General features: G+C 38.6%; 1 protein-coding gene across 2 annotated transcripts in view; it reads right to left on the minus strand.

Moving 5' to 3' along the window:
* LEO1 (LEO1 homolog, Paf1/RNA polymerase II complex component) overlaps positions 1-18926 on the minus strand; it is a 36637-nt gene that overhangs the window by 2069 nt on the left and 15642 nt on the right. For both annotated transcript variants that reach the window (XM_025993332.2, XM_072738550.1), the window contains exons 4-11: positions 18251-18345; positions 17135-17280; positions 16289-16373; positions 10303-10397; positions 9609-9743; positions 8359-8494; positions 6454-6640; positions 4473-4570 (exon numbers count right to left, since the gene is read on the minus strand). In XM_025993332.2, coding sequence (XP_025849117.1) covers positions 4473-4570; positions 6454-6640; positions 8359-8494; positions 9609-9743; positions 10303-10397; positions 16289-16373; positions 17135-17280; positions 18251-18345 — 977 coding nt within the window. The remainder of the gene's footprint in view (positions 1-4472; positions 4571-6453; positions 6641-8358; positions 8495-9608; positions 9744-10302; positions 10398-16288; positions 16374-17134; positions 17281-18250; positions 18346-18926) is intronic.

The raw sequence follows: 18926 nt of genomic DNA on the forward strand, positions 1-18926 counted from the left end.
TATAATCCAGACTCATACCCTTTCCCCCCCCATATCACAGAAAGCTCTGCTAATAATGGTAGTTCTCTGGGAACTTAGAATCTGCAAGCTCCCCTGCATCTCACCCAGGCTCATGCTGTCTGGATGGAGCTTAGTGTACAAACAGGGAGAGGGACCTAAAGCAGGTTGGAGCCCTTAGCCTCTCTCTCCCACTGTCACCCACAGGAAAGACTTTAGTGAGGAGAAAGTGGCCACAGGATGTGAGGTCCAGGCAGAAGAAATATATCTTCGTTGTCATGAAAGGGGAATGGACGGATACAGGAAGACCTACCAGAGTATTTGGGTGAGGAAGGTAGAGGGTAGTTCCCATAATATGATAGCAAACGAGGCATTCACAAGAGGCATTTTTAAGTCAGGCAATTACAGGTTTTAACCAGCCTAGAAGGCAGATATTTGATGGATCACATTTAAAAATCTCATTTCCGAAAATACTAGAGATAAACAGAAGTTCCATGGCAATTCTCAATTTTCATTCACAGCTCCTGCTTGCCAAGAAACAAAACAGTAATCTGCTTACATGAGGCTTTCCTTTTGCCAACAGTGCAACACACTATAAAACCATCATTACGATGTTTCCTACCTAATTTAAAACAAGTGCAGAGGGACGCCTGGGTGGCTCAGCGGTTGAACATCCGCCTTTGGCTCAGGGCATGATCCTGGAGTCCTGGGATCGAGTCCCACATTGGGCTCCCTGCATGGGGCCTGCTTTTCTCTCTGCCTAGGTCTCTGCCTCTCTCTGTGTGTGTCTCTCATGAATAAATAAATAAAATCTTTAAAAATAAAAAAATAAAAATAAATAATTTAAAACAAGTATATTGCAGAATAATGGCAATTTCTGTCCAGTTATCTTCCATAGCATGTCTCTTCCAACAATGACTGGCAAACAGTAGCTGTTGTGATTAACCAATAATAATGCAACACAGAATTCTGCTTCACATAAGAGTGTCACAGAAGCTTATAGTTCTCAGAAACCAAAATGATCAAAATACATTAAAACCATGGATAACAGAAACACAACATCTATTTCCTTCAATTTGACAAAACAATCCCTCTCTCCCATGGAAAATAACTAACAATAATGAAAATATAAACAAATCAATATGAAAGGGATCCCTGAGTGGCGCAGCAGTTTGGCGCCTGCCTTTGGCCCAGGGCGCGATCCTGGAGACCCGGGATCGAATCCCACGTCGGGCTCCCGGTGCATGGAGCCTGCTTCTCCCTCTGCCTATGTCTCTGCCTCTCTCTCTCTCTCTCTCTCTGATTATCATAAATAAATAAAAATTTAAAAAAAAAACACACTAAGATCTTTAAAAAAAAAAAAACAAACAAATCAACATGATGGCAAGAAAATAAAGTATAATGAAAGAGAAGCCAAAATTTAGGTGAAATCAAGAGGTAAGTAGAGTACTAACATGGGCTTTGTCCTTGAAGGCCTTTACCAAACTGTCAACATGAGCTTTGGTTTTTATGCTTTGTGGGTGCTGGGGACAGGAGACAAAGGCCAACTGGAGCAGATTATAGAGCAGACCCCAAAGCACTAATGCTTTAGTATAAAGGCAAACCAGAAATAAGCCCAGGCTCACATCTTTCAGGAAGCGGTCAGTGAATTTTTTTGGTAAAGGACCAAGTAATAAATGTCTTAGGCTTTGGTGAGACATACAGTTTCTGTTTTAACTACTCAACTCTGACACTGTAGCAAAAAAAAAAAAAAAAAAATCCATAGACTACATAAATGAATAAGCATGGTGCTTTCTAACAAAACTTTACTTAAAAAAATGGTTGGCAGGCTAGATTAGATCAGTGAGCTGTAATTTGCCATGAGCAAATATGTATGAGCAAAGCATAACATATACTTGTTGAATCACTATATTATACACACTTGAAACTAATGTAACACTGTGTGGGTCAACTACACTTCAATTTAGAACAAAAAGTTGGCATTCTCAATTTTCTCACATATACCAGTTTGTAATTGAATTCTTTGAAGAATGAACAGGATTCTGGAGGAAAAAGAATAAACTAGAACTAACTACTATGAGAAAGCTGCTTTCACAGAATGAGAGTTAAAGCCACTGTTCACATCAAAGAGTTATCTGTCACCATTAAAAAACAGAAAAATTAACTAATTGATTCTGGGAAGATTAATAACTTCAAGTCAGAACTCTTATTTCCAAGTAATCTAAAAAGACTTCATTCCAAGAGTATATATTTTAAAGTGATCCTGGGTGGCTCAGTGGGTTAAGTGTCTGACTCTTGATTTCAGATCAGGTCATGATCTCAGGGTTGTGGGATCGAGCCCCATTGGGCTTTACACTAGGTGGAGACTGCCTGAGATTCTCCCTCCTTCTTCCTCTCTCATTCCCCCTCCCTTAAACAAACACAGTGATCCTAGGTGGCTGATGCCCAACACAACAGCCAGAGGCAAATATAAATCATCTTTATAGGAACCCATCAACCCATCAAAAATTCTCATTGATCTGAGCTAAATAAATCAATCATTTAATCACAGAACACAGAGAAATAAGTCATCAAGAGATAGAGCCAGTAAATAGGCAATAAAATCACATTTGTCAAGATTTCAGACAATGGAATTATCAGACATAAAAGACTATATATATATATATAGGTTTAAAACACTTAGACATAAAAAGGAGAAATTGGTAATATGAATTGGGGAAAGGAGTTTTTAAAATGACCAATTTGAAAAAGAAACAACAACTAAACATTTTTTAAATGGCCAATTTGAGAAAGAAACTAAACCTCTACAGATGAAAACTAAAAGTAAAAACTCAATGACAGAGATTAACAACATGAGATGCAGCTGAAGACAGGGGCAGTGAACTAGAAGGCAGCCCTGAGAAAATATCACAGAATGCAGAGACCTTTAAAGACAAGGGAAACATGAAAGTCTGAGAGGCATAGAGGACAGAAAAGGAATAACATGCATTTCATCAGTTTCATAAAGAAAGGACAGAAAGAATGAAGAACTGATGACTGAGAAATTTTCAGAACTGGCAAATTCACATTCAGGAACAAATCCCAACCAGAAAAATAAAAGGAAATACAAAATAGGTATCACAGTACAATTTAAGAACATCAAAGATGAAAAAAGATCTAAGGGGCACCTGGGTGGCTCAGTCGGTTAAGCGTCTGCCTTCAGCTCAGGTCATGATCTCAGGGTCCTGTGGTCAAGCCCCAAGTTGGGCTCCCTGCTCAGTGGGGAGTCTGCCCCTCCCCCCCATGCTCTTTCTCACTTGCTCTCTCTCAAATAAATAAATTCTTAAAAAAAAAAAAAAGAAAGAAAGAAAAGAAAAGAAAAAAGATTGAAAAAGGTTCCATTAAAAGAAGTCCTGGTGATGTAAGGTACAGCATGGTGACTATAGTTATTAATAACATAGTATTGTAAATATTTGAAAGTTACTAAAAAAAAAAAAAAAAAAGAAAGTTACTAATAGTATAGACCTTAAAAGGTCTTACTACAAGAAAAAAAGTTTGTAACTACGTGTGATGAATGTTAACTAGACTTACTGTGGTGATCATTTTGTAATATATACATGTACTGATTCAATCATTATACCGTATACCTAAAATTAATGTCAATTATAACTCAAAAAAGACTTAAAACTTTTCAGCACATTTACTCTTTTATAATTTGGAAAGAATACTGTTAAAAATATAAATTATTTTTAAATTACTTTGCAATATTATTTTAATAGCATTTTAATTTATTGAATTACTCAATACTATTCAAATACTACTTCCTTTAAAGAAAAAGAAACAGGTTTTTCTACCCTAAGAATTGTTTCTATAATTTAAAAAAATATATTGATGGGGGGCCTGGGTGACTCAGTTGGTTTAGCATTTGCCTTTGGCTCAGGTCATGATCCCAGAGACCCAGGGTCAAGCCCCACATCAGGAGCCCTGCTCAGGGAGGTGTCTGCTTCTCCTTCTGCCCCTCACCTTGCTTGTACTCACTCACTCACTTTCTCTCTCTCACGCTCTCAAATAAATAAATAAAATCTTTAAAATTAAAAAAAATTAAAAATACACTGAAAACAAGAGAAAGAAGACATAAACCCTCTGATCTACCCAGACTGAATGATTTCTAGTCACTAGTCAAGTCCTAATATCTCAGGGCCCCACACATTTCCTCACAGGCCTTTCCATCCCCCTAGGACGCCCTCCAGGCCCAAGTGCCCTGCAACCTAAGACTTTGCTCTAAGGTCTCCTCTGAGCAGCCTTCCAACACCCACCTGAACAAAGGATCAGACTCTCCTCTGGCCACTCCTGGTCCAATCACTGCACTTATCTCCTTGAGTTTCAGTGAAGTATACAGACATCTGTCCGTGCTCCTGGGCTGGGAGCTACTCTTCATTCCAGGAGTGGACCAGAGGAAACGGTAAACCTCTAGCATCGAATAAATTTGGTTTTACCTCATCACTGGTCAGTTTCTTCGCTTTGAGTAATCTTTGAGCCTTATCTTCTTCTGATCCCTCATCACTGTCTGATGAATAGATTCTGGCTCGTTCCTCTGAAACCAAAGGAATGATTTGTGAGTGACTTTAAAAGACAATGATTTGTTCACTTCTGGATTTTTCTTCTGACGGATGTCTTTAGTTCCTTCTGTACATTTTTTCCAAAAGAAACAGATCATTAAAATTTTTTTGATTTAAAAATGTAAGATTTAATATGTTGAAATAAAGCACTTACCCTCTCCAAATACAAGAATGGTTCATCTGACCAGTTTTAAGTATTAAAAAGGCTGTGTGCAATGTCACTAAAGACACAAACACCACTACTTTTCCAGAACAAGCTACTGATACCCGAGTCATTCTTTCATGATGGATAACTGAATTTCAAAATAAGCTTTGAAGATAAAATTAAGTGGAGGCTTCCTAGTCCTATAAAGACCATTTGTTGTCTGATGGTCATTTCAAAAGGAGAGAGACAAGTACAGTCTGCACTGATACCCCAGGCTAGATGAACCTCAGGATGGAATAAAATACAACTAAACTGACTTTAGACCGACCCCTTTGCAAGAAAACCCAGAGCCTTCCACGGAACTGAAAGCTAATGAACATATCAGTTAGGTTTATAATCTCTGGTATTATAGATCTCCCTCCCTAAGAGCACCCTCAATTTTTTTGTTTTTTAGTTTTTATGTGGTTTGTTTCCACAATTAATCATTTCTGCGAGAAATCAGCACTAACAACAACAAAAATAGTCTCTGTACTATAGTCCCAAAATAATAAGTAGGCAGGAAGGGTGCAATAGCTCACGAGAACAAATGCTGTCACTAGAAGAAAAGGAGAAAGGAGTTTTATAGATGGTAGAGAAGGGAAATTTGAGTGTTCTTAAAATTTGTCACTCGATAGGGACAAAACTAGGATGCATGGTCACCTGTGGTATACCTTACACTGTACAGTGGTTCCAAAAGCTCTATCAGGCTAATCTAGAGAAGGTTAGAATTTCATTTTACAGATGGGAAACACGATATTCAGAGATATGAAGTCAATTGCCTGAAGCTAACAATTGGTAAGAATAGTAACAATGGTTTTAGGTTACATTTATTTAGAATTCATATGTGCCAGGTGCTGGGCAAAGTATTTTATGTGTATTATGTCATTTAATTATCAAAACAACCTCATCTTATAAGTACTATTATTATTAATAGGTTGGTTTTCTCCTGATGAGGTAACAGAAGGTATGTATTACAACTTTCTAAAACTCATTGCACTAAAAAGCGGCAGAACTGAGAGCAGGCAGGGTCGGGTCAGGGATCCAGGCCAAGTCTTCTACTTTAGGTTCAGTCTACTTTTCAGCATGTCACCTTGATGCAGGGGAAATCCGTGATGTGGGGAAATCCCTGGATACCCGATTGTGGTTAAGACAGATGCCAAAAAAAAAAAAGATGCCTCAGAAGTCAGATGACTCTAACTCAACAACTGTTCACTTACCAACTCTGTCTTTGGGCAAGTTACTCAACCTCCCGAAGTCTCTGTTCCCTCAAAAAGAACAAGACAGCAGTTCCCACCCTTTCAGGCTCACCAAGAAGAATTCTGCAATGTCTTAGTTCAGTAGCCCTTGAAATGTATCACTCACTGACACTGGTTCCTTAAAAGTAAAATGTCCAGGAGCACTGGGTAGCTCAGATGGTTAAGTGTCCACCTCTTGATTTCGGCTCAGGTCGTGATCTCAGGGTCGTGAGATCAAGCACCAGCTCAGGCTCTGCGCTGGATGTGGAACCTGCTTAGGATTCTCTCTTTCTCCCTCTGCCCCTCCCCCTGCTTTGCTCTCTAAAAATAAATAAATAAATAAAATACAATGTCCAGTGACTGGGCATTCAGAGTAGGCCAAATGCAAAAATAAATTCATGAACCCAGAAATTATGAAATTTAAGCTCTACATACTCACCTCGAATGCCCCCTTTATATCGGTTTTTAATGGCAGCCAAGCTGATGGACTCCTCGCCTTCCTCTTCCTCATCATAGCGATCAGGTTCTAGGTAACTAGCACTCAGTCCCCGCTGGTGCTGTTTCTCTCTCATTCGGCGCTGCTGAGATTCCCTACGAATAGAGGCCCTCAAACGTTCTTCTTCTTTCTGTAAAGAAGCAAATAAAATACTGAACTTTAAAAAATGAACTAGCTTAGGGACGCCTGGGTGGCTCAGTGGTTGAGCATCTGCCTTAGGTTCAGGGCATGATCCCAGTCGGGAGATCGAGTCCGCATCAGGCTCCCTACGAGGAGCCTGCTTCTCTATGTCTCTGTCTCTCTCTGCGTCTATCATGAGTAAATAAAATCTTTAAAAAAAAAAGAAAAACTGAACTAGGTTACTGACCACTTGAAACTACTTTACTGGGATCCCTGGGTGGTGCAGTGGTTCGGCGCCTGCCTTTGGCCCAGGGCGCGATCCTGGAGACCCGGGATCGAATCCCACATCGGGCTCCCGGTGCATGGAGCCTGCTTCTCCCTCTGCCTGTGTCTCTGCCTCTCTCTCTCTCTCTGTGTGACTATCATAAATAAATAATAATAAAAAATTAAAAAAAAAAAAAAGAAACTACTTTACTATAAAGAACAAGTAAATGCCCAGCCCAGGATAATACCTATTTCTGCAATTCTCTCCATTTTAACCCTATTACCATACACAGTGATCCTGTTTAGTTTTAAGGAATGAAGACAACACAGGGTGAGGAGGCAGGAGGCTCCCTCGTGCCAACCACCCAATCAGGACTGGCACAGACGTGGCCTTGGGAGCCGCAGCATCCCCTACGACACCAACCACTCAGAGCCCAGAGAGCAGCAACCAGCCTGAGGAACCTCATCCATGCCCAGTGTGTTTCTGCCTGAGGGAGGCTGTGTCTGCCAACCCCTGAGACAGACCCCCGGCTTGGTCAGGCGCCACCAAACTACACTGGTGCCTAGATGTTCCTGTCTGGGCATCTCACTCCGGAGAGCTTCCCCAGAGCTCTGGATGACAGGATGGGGAGGCGCTGGCATAGGGGAGGGTCCCTGAGCCCAAAGCAGAACATTCATACCCTTATTCTATTTTACTATATCTCTAGCATTTTCACTAATTATTGACACAGATTCTAAGCCAGACATAGCTCTCTAACTCATCTTTGAAATCATATGCCCAAGCTCAGATCCTTTAGTCACCAGCTTGTTCCTGAACCGTCAGGACCCGGTGAGAGAAAACCCAAGCCCTTGTGTCTGTTTTAGGACCATCATCACACCACTCATTTGGCAAATGCTCAGGGAATTAAACCAGCTCTCAGTTCACGCTGGCAAGAAGAGTAAAGGTGGGTCAATAAGAGATGGAAACAAAGTTCTGGGAAATGCTATTCTTAACATACAGCTATATCTCATTTTAGTGCACTTTGCAGATACCGTGTTGTTGTAGTTTTTACAAATTGAAGGTTTATGGCAACCCTGCACCGAGCAAGTCCATAGGCACAATTTTTTCAACAGTTTTTGCTAACTCTGTGTCACATTTTGGTAATTCTTGCAATATTTCAAAATTTTTCATTATTATATTTGTTATGGTGATCTGTGATAAGTGGTTATGACCTGCTGAAAAACTCAGATGATGGTTAGTAAAAAAGTTTTAAATTAAGGTCCATACATTTTTCTTTTTTTTAGACATAATGCTACTTATTGCACACTACGGTGTAAACTTTCATATGCACTGGGAAACTAAAAAAATCATTTGATTCATTTTATTGTGATATTCATTTTATTGCAGAGGTTTGAAACCAAACCTGAAGTTTTTCTGAGGTATGCTTGCACCAAAAATCCCAGGATAAACCTTAGCAAATGTACCTTAATCATTTCAGTACGCTGGCATTCAGGATCACGACCGGCCATTGGTAATATTCTAATCTTCTGTGTCTTCGAGCACCTATCTGCAAGTGACAGGGTCATCTTCCTATGTGTGGCACTGTCTGTAGAGTGAGGTCTGCAGGAAATGAACAAAAATGCCTGTTTACCAGGTACATCTGTGAGCCAGTCATATCGATATCACAAAAACAAGAGACCAGAGACCATTTCCTCTTCCCTAGAAAAAAAAAAACAAAAAACAGGCATATACCAGGTGAAGGGATTCCAAACTTTCCCCACTCTGTGACTCACCGAGACATTCTTATCTTACAAGTAAAAAACAAAAGCTGGAATAAATAAGTCTTTGCAGCACACAATCACCCTCCAGAATCATAAATACACAGGTTCGGGGAGAATGTACTGAAGACTAAGTGCCAAGAAATGTGCGTCACATTTTACAGGTTCTACATCTTCACTGTCACAGCTAGCCTATAAAACAATTATTACATTTTATATATATTAGGAAAGTGAAGTAGAGGGGTTGAGAAAGTTGCAAAGGGCCACACAAAGGGAAATGGGACAGAAATAGAGGTCTGATTCTGAAGCCTCTACTTCTGACCACAACAATTCTCAAAAAGTTAAGTCATCAAGATTACTGTGCCCTCTCTAAAGATACCCAAGGAGGATGATCTGCTTCGAGTCAAGAAAAGAAAAATATAGACATTTCAGTGTAGTGTCTACCACTCTAAAGAAGGAGAATGCTCTCTCACCAGCTGACCTGAGTGTCCTGGGCTGCTTGGGGGACATATCCCTGGAGAGGTATTGGATGCAGCAGCCTCAGGAGCAGGATGACCCCAGCCTTCACACCTGACTCACTGCCTTTGCTCTGACTGCATGCACACTACCAGCCTCCAGTTATCAGTCTTTCAGATTAAAAAAAAACAAAAACAAAAAGACACACTGACCAGCAAGTATTCTAGGCCCCCTGGCAGTTAAGTAATCACTGGAATTAATAAATTAACACTGTGGTTTACATAATAGTATCTTTCAAGTTTGATTAGCATGACCTGGTTCCTTATGAAACAGCAACTTTTGGTGCGCTTGACAAAATAGCCTTTGAACTTTCAGAGCTGAGAACCAGAACTTGGTCTTTGGTGAACTATACAGAAGATTGTCAATCAGGCGTCAAATGATTTTGGACAGTATCTATATTCACTGCTTTTACTGTAAAAATAGTAGTTGACAACAGTTACCTGAATGTGAGTTTGGTTTTAAAAACGGCTTGTCCCTGTAGACCAGTACCTTGTCTTATAAAAAGATGGTTGTGATCTCCCTGTAGTGGAGCTTTGTAAACATCAAACACTTCGTTGCCTAAATGCAGAGACATGCTGAAAAGAAGGAACACTTCACGTATTAAAGTCATAAAGCTTTCATTCTACCATTTTACTTTAAACTGATTCAATTGCTACTATCTCTCCTTACACAGAGTTCAGAAGAAAAAAGGAGGCATGATTTAAAAACCATCTACATAGAAGTAAAACACGTTGTATGTTTATGTTTAGACACACAGCATGTTGAGAAGAAAACCGTGCTCCAACATGTACTCGTCTCTATTACTTTCCCAGTGAAAGGGAATTTTACTAACATGTCATCTTACAGTAAGTGGCTTGCAATGGGGAGGGGAGATAGTTGAGTATTTCCAAACCACTATGCTATAGCTGGAGAGGATGACCACGTTCTTGGCCTACTTTAAATGTCTTTCACCACCCTATCTGACCCTCAACTACCTATTTACTTCTTTCAGGTCTTCTGTGCAATGGCAGAGACCAAGCAATAGAAATGCTTTAATATGAGATATCCCCCAAATAAGGTTTTATTATGAAGTTTGACCTCCCACTAGCCACATTCTAAGGTATTTCAATTCTCTTCAAGGCATTTTGGGCTCACCTCCCATCTGACCACTTGACGATCCGAGCATTGCTTTCTTTGATTTCGTTTCCTTCCTCATCCCGGCGTATCCTCCATCTTATCGTATTTTCTACCTGGTTCAAAATACAAGTGCCTTAGAATGCTGTAGTTTATGATTCTTTTCTCCTCAAGAGACACATAATCATAGAATTTCTGTCACGCACTGACAGAAAAACAGACAACCTCGAAACCCTCTTGTTTTAATCACCTAGTGACGCTGAATAAATTAACAGGAAAAACAATTAGCTCAATTTCTGAATTCCTAGAGCTGGAATCACAAAGAGAGTGAGTGCCAGAGCATTTGAGCTAATGCTAAATCCATAGTAGCACGGGGATGTGTTAAGAAACATTTAAGAGCTATAAGAACAGAAGATAAGGCTTGAGGCCACAGGAGGTAGCAGTTTAGATCTGAGGCTCCCTCTATTAAACAGGTTTTCTCACAGAGCTGAAAACTGAAGAAATGTGGGACCAAAAATCTTGCCCAGGGAAAAGAGGGAAGCTCCCCAAATATGGGTTAAGAAAAAAGCAGCACCCTAGGAAGAATAAAACCTCAGGTTTTTGAGGAGGTTTAGAGTCTAACTTTACCTTGATTGCATGTGGAGGAAATACCAGGTAGTTCTGGAAATCATTCAAGAGCTTCCTAAAATGAAAATCACTGCTACTGAAATTTAAAAACTCAGTGGGAATGGGATGACTGGGTGGCTCAGTCAATTAAGCATCCAACTCTTGATTTCAGCTCAGGTCATGACCTCAGGGTTGTGAGATCAAGCCCTGTGTCGGGGCTCCATTCTTAGTGGGGTGTCTGCTTGAAATTTTCTCCTCCTCTCTCTGCCCCTCCCACCACCCCCTGCTCAGACTCTCTTTAAAATATATAAATATGAGCAGCCCCGGTGCCCCAGCGGTTTAGCGCCGCCTTCAGCCCAGGGTGTGATCCTGGAGACCCGGGATTAAGTCCCACGTCGGGCTCCCTGTGTGGGGCCTGCTTCTCCCTCTGCCTGTGTCTCTGCCTCTCTCTCTGTATCTGTCATGAATAAATAAATAAAATCTTTAAAAAATAAAATATAAAAGAAAAATAAAAGAAAAAATAAAAAATAAAATAATAAAATATATAAATAAATCTTTAAATGGTAAACTAATCTTCAACAAAGCAGGAAAGACTATCCAATGGAAAAAAGACAATCTTTTCAAAAAATAGTGTGGGAAAACTGGATAACAACATGCAGAAGAATGAAACTAGACCACTTTCCTACACCATACATAAAATAAATTCAAAATGGATAAAAGACCTAAATGTGAAACAGGAAACCTTCAAAATCCTAGAGGAGAACACAGGCAGAAACCTCTGTGACCTCGGCTATAAACAACTTATTAGACACACTGCCAAAGACAAGAGAAACAAAAACAAACTACTAGGACCTCATCAAGATAAAAAGCCCTGCACAGTGAGGAAAACAATAAACAAAACTAAAAGGCAGCTTACAGAATGGGAAAAGATATATGCAAATAATATATGTGATAAATTATTAGTATCCACAACCTATAAAGGACTTGCCAAACTCAACACCCCCCAAAAAGAAATTATCCAGTTAAGAAACAGGCAGAAATGAAGACACTTTTCCAAAGAAGACATCCAGATGGCTAACAGACATATGAAAACATGTCTACATGACTTATCACCAGAGAAATACAAATCAAAACCACAAAGAGATACCATCTCACACCTGTCAGGCTAAAATTAACAATACATGAAACAAAAGGTATTAGTGAGGATGTGCAGAAAGTGGAACCCTCTTGTACTGTTGGTGGGAATGCAAATATGCAGCCACTCTGGAAAACTTTTTAATTTAAGAAAGTTAAAAACAGCTATCCTATGATCAATTGCATTACTAGGTTATTTGCCCAAATGATACAAGCGATATTGAAGGGGTACATGCACCCCGATAATTATAGTAGCATTATCAGCAATAGCCAAACTATGTAGAAAGTCCAAGTGTCCATTAAATGATGAATAGATAAAGAAGATGTGGTTTATATATGTGTTTGTGTGTATGTGTACGTATAATAGAATATTATTCAACCATCAAAAAGAATGCAATATTTTCATTTGCAGTGATATGGATGGAGCTACAGTGTATTATGCTAAGTGAAATAAGTCAGAGAAAGACAAATACCATATAATCTCACTCATAAGTGGAATTTAAGAAAGAAAACAGCATATGGGAAGGAAGAAAACAAAAAAAAGGGGAGAGAGGAAACAAGCCATAAATATCTCTTAATGACAGGAAGCTGAGGGTTGATGGAGGGAGGTAGGTGGAGGATGGGCTAGATGGGTGATGGGTATTAAAGAGGGCACTTAAAAAAAATAAAAATAAAAAAAATAAAGAGGGCACTTGTGATGATTACTGGGAGTTATATGTAAATGATGAATCAATGAATTCTACTCCAGAAACTGATCACTGCATGTTCACTAACAAAATTTTTTTAAAGTTAAAAAAAATTAAAAATAATAAATCTTTAAAAAAACACTCAGTGAGACCTAGCAGGAAAATACAGCACATGAAATGCATGTAGTTTATCACTGCTGCATCCTGGAAACCCAATGAAATGGCAGTGAAGAAATTTAAAAAGGATATACTCACAAGAATAGAGACTATGAACCAATGGCAACAAAAAGAAGTCAACCTTTTGAAAACTGACAGACCTAAGCCCATGCTTCCCTATGCCTATCCCCCCAACCTGAATAGCAGCAGCTCCCTTTCCCACTTAGATTTCCTGGATCCCCACTATTAGCTGAGAATGTCTTTGCAACAGGTCCTCATGGTTCCCTTCCAGTTTTTTTTCCCTTTCCTCTTTATTCCTCACTAAATAAACAACTATGGGGGTGCCTAGCTGGCTCAGTTGGAAGAGCATGTGACTCTTGATCTCAGGGTTGTGAGTTTAAGCCCCACACTGGGTACAGAGATTACAAAAAAAAATAAATATATAAATAAATAAACAACCATGAAGCCAACTGATGAAAGAAATCAATATTCATTAATTAAATATGATATATATCTGAGATTGTTTCAAAAGTCTGGGTAAGGTGGGGTAGAAAATATAAATAAAACAAGATTGTTCAGGCACGTAGGTGGCTCAGGTCGGTTAAGCATCTGCCTTCGGCTCGGGTCATGATCCCCGGGTCCTGGGATCAAGTTCCATGATCAGAGCAGAGAGCCTGCCTCTCCCTCTGCCTGTCTCTTATGAAAAAATAAAATCTTAAACATGAAAAAAGAAACAAGACTGTCCAACCTGACAATCACTGACATGAGTGATGGATACATATAAGAGTTCATTATATGGTTCTCACTTATTTGTAAGGTGTTTAAATTTTTCCTTAATAAAGGGATAAAAACAAAACAATCACTATTCCTACCTTCCTTCTGACACAAAAAATATGCCCACACATATGGGCCATTACAAACTGAGAAGCCATTTTGAAAAATGCTATTACATAAAGTGATTCAAATTGTAATGATGCAATGATAAGATACACTGCTAGGTCTTACCCTATTGGGGTGAAAGACACAATAAAGTACCTTTAAGGCCGAGGACCTCATAGAGATATGTAAACTATACATGGTTCCTTATTATTTACTTGTTTTTAAGTTCATTTTCTTTAGTACTCTCTTACCCAACATGGGGCTCAAACCCGTGACCTCAAGATCAAGTGTCGCACACTCTTCTGACTAAGCCAGCCAGGCACTCAGGTTCCCTATTCTTTAAAGAATTCATTAAACCACCAACCCACTCTCTACGAATGGTCATCCTGGGGGGCACCTAGGTGGTGCAGTTGGTTCAATGTCCAACTTATGGTTGGTTTTGGCTCTGGTCATGATTTAGCAGTTGTGAGACTGAGCCCTACTTCAGACTGTGCATAGTGAGGACTCTGCTTCAGATTCTTTCTCCCTCTCCCTCCTTCACCCCTCCCCGTTCGTGCTCTCTCTCTCTCTCTCAAAAATGGATAGTCTTTTTATTTTTTTTTTATTTTTTTTTTTTTATTTTTTTTTTTTTGGATAGTCTTTTTAAAAGAATGATCATCCTCGTCTCAGGAAATTCACTCAAGAAACAAAGGGCCCAGGGTTATTTTCGATCACACACCCAGGCTTAAAAAAACACCAGTCTGTTATACACTGACCTTCTGTACTCTAAGCACTGAGGGTTTTTTTTTTTTTTTTAAGACTTATTTATTTAAGAGAAGGGAGAATGAGCACACGAGCAGGGAGAGGAGCAGAAGGAGGAGACAAGCAGATTCCCTGCCCAATGTGGGGCTCAATCCCAGGACCCTGATATCACGACCTGAGCTAAAATCAAGAGAGGGCGCTGGGGCACCTGGGTGGCTCAGTGGCTGAGTATCTGCCTTAGGCTCAGGTCATGATCCCAGGACCCTGGGATCAAATTCCGCATAGGGCTCCCCGCAGAGAGCCTGCCTCTTCCTCTGCCTATGTCTCTGCCTCTTTCTGTGTGTCTCTCATTAATAAATAAAATCTAAAAAAATAATAATAAATCAATTAAAATAACACTTTCTAAAAAAATAAAAAAAAGAGGATGTTTAACTGAATGAACCACCCAGGCACCCCTAAGTATCAAGGTTTTGGAGTAAAATACTCATTTCTAATCTTTGATGCCTATTCTAGTCTGATACTATATGGCCTGAAAATAGATATATTGATATTTCCTGCATCCTAATAGAAGGTAAGACAAAACTGCAAAAATCAATATAGAGTAAATAAAGAACTACCACATTAATTTACATAAATGATAAGAAACAATGAAAAGCAGAAATAATATCAGCGGCACTAAAATAGACATGAAAAGTTCACAGTACTAACCCTGTATATCAATAGATACACATGCTCAAAGGGAAAATATTAACAGATGAGCTAATGGAGGAAAAGAATAGGCGAGAAAAAGGAGAGCAAAAATAAATAAATAATAGTTGAGAACTATACCTATTAACTGTGTTCTGGAGCAAGTTATTGGTGTCTATTACCATTTTCTCATTTGATTTATAGTTCCAGTTGGAAGAGCTCAGATTTATAGTAAGGAGTAGTGAAGGGGAAAAAAAAGAGGAGTAGTGAAATTTCACTAAAAAGCTTTGGAAGCCCACACATTTTGGATAGAAACCATCTTGTATAAGGTTTCTTAGATATTATAGATCTATCACACTTGAAGAGATGGAATTATTTTAATAATTCAGCCCCTGAACTGTAAGAACGCCAGACTGCCACTTCTTACCATTCAAACACCATACACAATACCCACTGAGAAATGAAGTATTTACAGGAAATCTTTTGGATTTAGGAATTCAAAAAGCATATCTCCAGTTATAGTACCATGAGTTCAACTGCTTCTCATTTTCTGGTATAACTCAGCTTTAAAGCAACTGCTTAACCTACATTCTCCCTGATGAAAGGAAGATTAGAGGCCCCCTGAACACACACCATAACATACCAAAGAAAAACATTAATAGGAACGTCGTACAATAAAAATCGCTCCTAAAAGTCAACAAGAGCAACTGGAAGGTACTCATAATAAATTCTCCTTCTTGTATGATTTGTTTATCCATGGAACAAAGAGCCTGAAGGATTTCCTCTTGTAGGAAGTTACCAGAATGTAACCCACAGTACATATGGAGGTATGTACTGTTCATTCTAAACACCAAACCACCATGCAACTTATTCTGAAGAAACTAATAATTTTTTTAAAGCATTAAAAAAGTATAAGATTGGGAAAAAATGATGGAAAAGTGCCACCTTTACAGAGAAAAGGCTATATATTTTCCTCCTAAAAATATTCCGAAAAGACAATTCATTTGCCTATAAAACAAAAAAAACAAAAAATCATTTTTAAAAGCTCAAGTTTCAAGTGACTATCCCCAGGTTTCACTTTACAAAAGAAAAAAACTAAGTACAGCCTGGAACAGTACCTTTAATTTTAACCTGGTTCGACCTTCTTCATCCAGCATTTCCTCATCTTCAAATTCATCTTCATAATACTGAGGATCAAAAGGTCTACAAATGTTTTTAAAATAAACTAATTAATCATATTTTTAAAGAATATTGTTACAGCTAATAACAATCTATAACAGACACCATTATATTAAAAATCGTATTATAAGTAAAGTCATAATGGTCAAATATCTTCCTGTTCAACCTTAAGGAAGTATTCAAATCACTCCTTCTTCTTAAAATTTGATGTTAATATATACTGCTTGAAAAGCAAGGCTAAATATTCAAAATATTCTTACTTTTATATAAGTCGTCCAAAGAACAAGTCACACATGCTGTAGCTTTCCACATCATTTAAAAAAAAAATTTAAATCTCATGAGAGCTTCCATGTTACTTAGTGAATAATACCCAACAACACTGTCTTAAAATGTTAGCTTTTCCAGATCCACAATGGCAGAGTGGGCATTTGTAGTTTCTCTAGCAAATTTCACCACACTGGATTTCAGCTATTTCAGGGCTGAACTAATCAAGAACACGCAAAGGCCTGTGATGTCTGTTAATACATAAGAAAGTATCAAAATGCCATAAACAATTACAAGCATTAAAAGTAATGGTCCATGCTTTTTCTTTTTTTTTAATTAAAAAAAATTTTTTTTGGTCCATGCTTTTTTTTAATCACAGGATATGCTTGATTTATTTTTTTCAGAGACACATGATCAGTTTTCCATTTTGTGATCAGTTACCTCATGTAAAATCAGAAAAATATCAACATTCCACATATTTCTATCCAACATGCAAAAACACTTTTAATTGATCCCCTTACCTGGGCTCTACACTGAGAAAGTTGGGCAGTTTAACAAAATATAAGTCATTTCCTAAATCAGTGTTTACTTTGGGTATTTCTACTTCTATTCTGGTCTCAGGAATTGGCTCCTCCTCCTGTTGATCCTGAGGCAATCCATTTTCATCCTAGTAAAAGAGTCTGAATTTTAGAGTTTGAAAGATCTTAGAAATGGTCTACTCTAGCTCAACTTCCATACTTTAAATGACCGAAGGAGACAAGAAACATATTGAGACTCTGGAGCTAAAGCAACCCTCAATCCCTATCTCTACCCACCCAAGCCCCCACCAAAAACCACAAGGAAAACAAGATCAGTTTGGAAGCATCAATATAAGAAAAGATCTCTTGTGATAAATCTGTGTTCTACATATTCACCAATAGAAGCCACTCTATCAATTAAAATCAAGGATGATTTTCAACACACTATATTTCTTGGCACGAACAAGCAAAACACTTAAATCAATGGTTCTCAAATCACAAATCCTTGCAGTCCTGTCTTTTCAGATGTGACACCAACCTCATGCTAGGCAGTTGTTTCTTTTTTTCTTTCTTTTCATATCTAGTTTCTCCCAATGGTAACATTTTGCAAACTATATAGTACAACATCACGAACAGGAGACTGATCCCGATACAATCAGATAAAAAACATTTCCATCACCACAACGATTCGTATCACCTTTTCATTTAGCTACATCCACTTTGTTCTTGCCCTTACACCTCCTTAATCTCAGGCAACCATTAATCTCTTCTCCATTTCTATAGTTTTGTCATTTTAAGAATACTATGTCAGTGGAATCACACAGCATGTAACCTTTTGGGATTGGCTTTTTCTCACTGTGCATATCCTGGAATTTCATCCAAGCTCTTGTGTATATGAATACTTTAATCTTCTTTGTTCCATGGTATGGATGTACTAGGGCAGTTATTTTACTCCCACTTATAAACAAGAGTTCCCTATAAAGATCATCTGTTCCTTGTATTTTCATATTGCAAATCAGTTAGCAACTTCCTCTTCTTGGTATAACTATGACTTGAAATCTCTGAAACATTTACTTGGCCTTCAATAAGAGCCCAGTTCACACTGGTCATTTTACTTACAACAGGTTGCCCTGGGGTAGGTGGTTTATCTTCTCCATCACTCCCTGAAGATATATCATCTGCACCTCCAAACAGATCCATGGTTCCACTGTTATCTTTAATATTGAAGAAAAATTCACAGTATTAATATCTATAATAATGCTATCAGTTCCACATATTCCCAAGGTTTCTGGACCAGGACCAGAAAACCACACAGGAAACTGCCAGGAAACCGCCAGAAAACCACAACTCTGAAACCGGCTCTCAAAGATATGACCAGACTGCCTAGAGAGAAGGGGGCAAATTCAGTGAGGCAAAGCTGCACAGGAGCCAGGTCTTTTTCCCTTCATTTACTGCAACCTTGTTTTCCATTTTCCTTTATTCCCCAGGAGCCCAAATGTGCTCCTATAGTCTAGATAATCACATTTGGGGCTTAAGCACTCAATACAGGCCTATCTACATATTCCCTCAAGTTTTAAACCTGCAGACCCCTGTCTACCATCTGAGGCAGAACTTTACCTAGGTTTGGCAAAACAACAATAATCTGTAATTAGTAAACCAAGGTAGGGTAGAAGAGGTAAAAAGAAAGATAGGAGGGTAAGAAAATAGACTGCTTGCAACCAGGATTTTAGAAGAGTTACAATTACTGGCAATGACATAGTCTAGAATAAAACGTTACTGAGACAAGGTGGGAGGA

This window comes from Vulpes vulpes, chromosome 15 (assembly GCF_048418805.1).
Source record: "Vulpes vulpes isolate BD-2025 chromosome 15, VulVul3, whole genome shotgun sequence".
In the NCBI taxonomy this organism is placed as follows: domain Eukaryota; kingdom Metazoa; phylum Chordata; class Mammalia; order Carnivora; family Canidae; genus Vulpes; species Vulpes vulpes.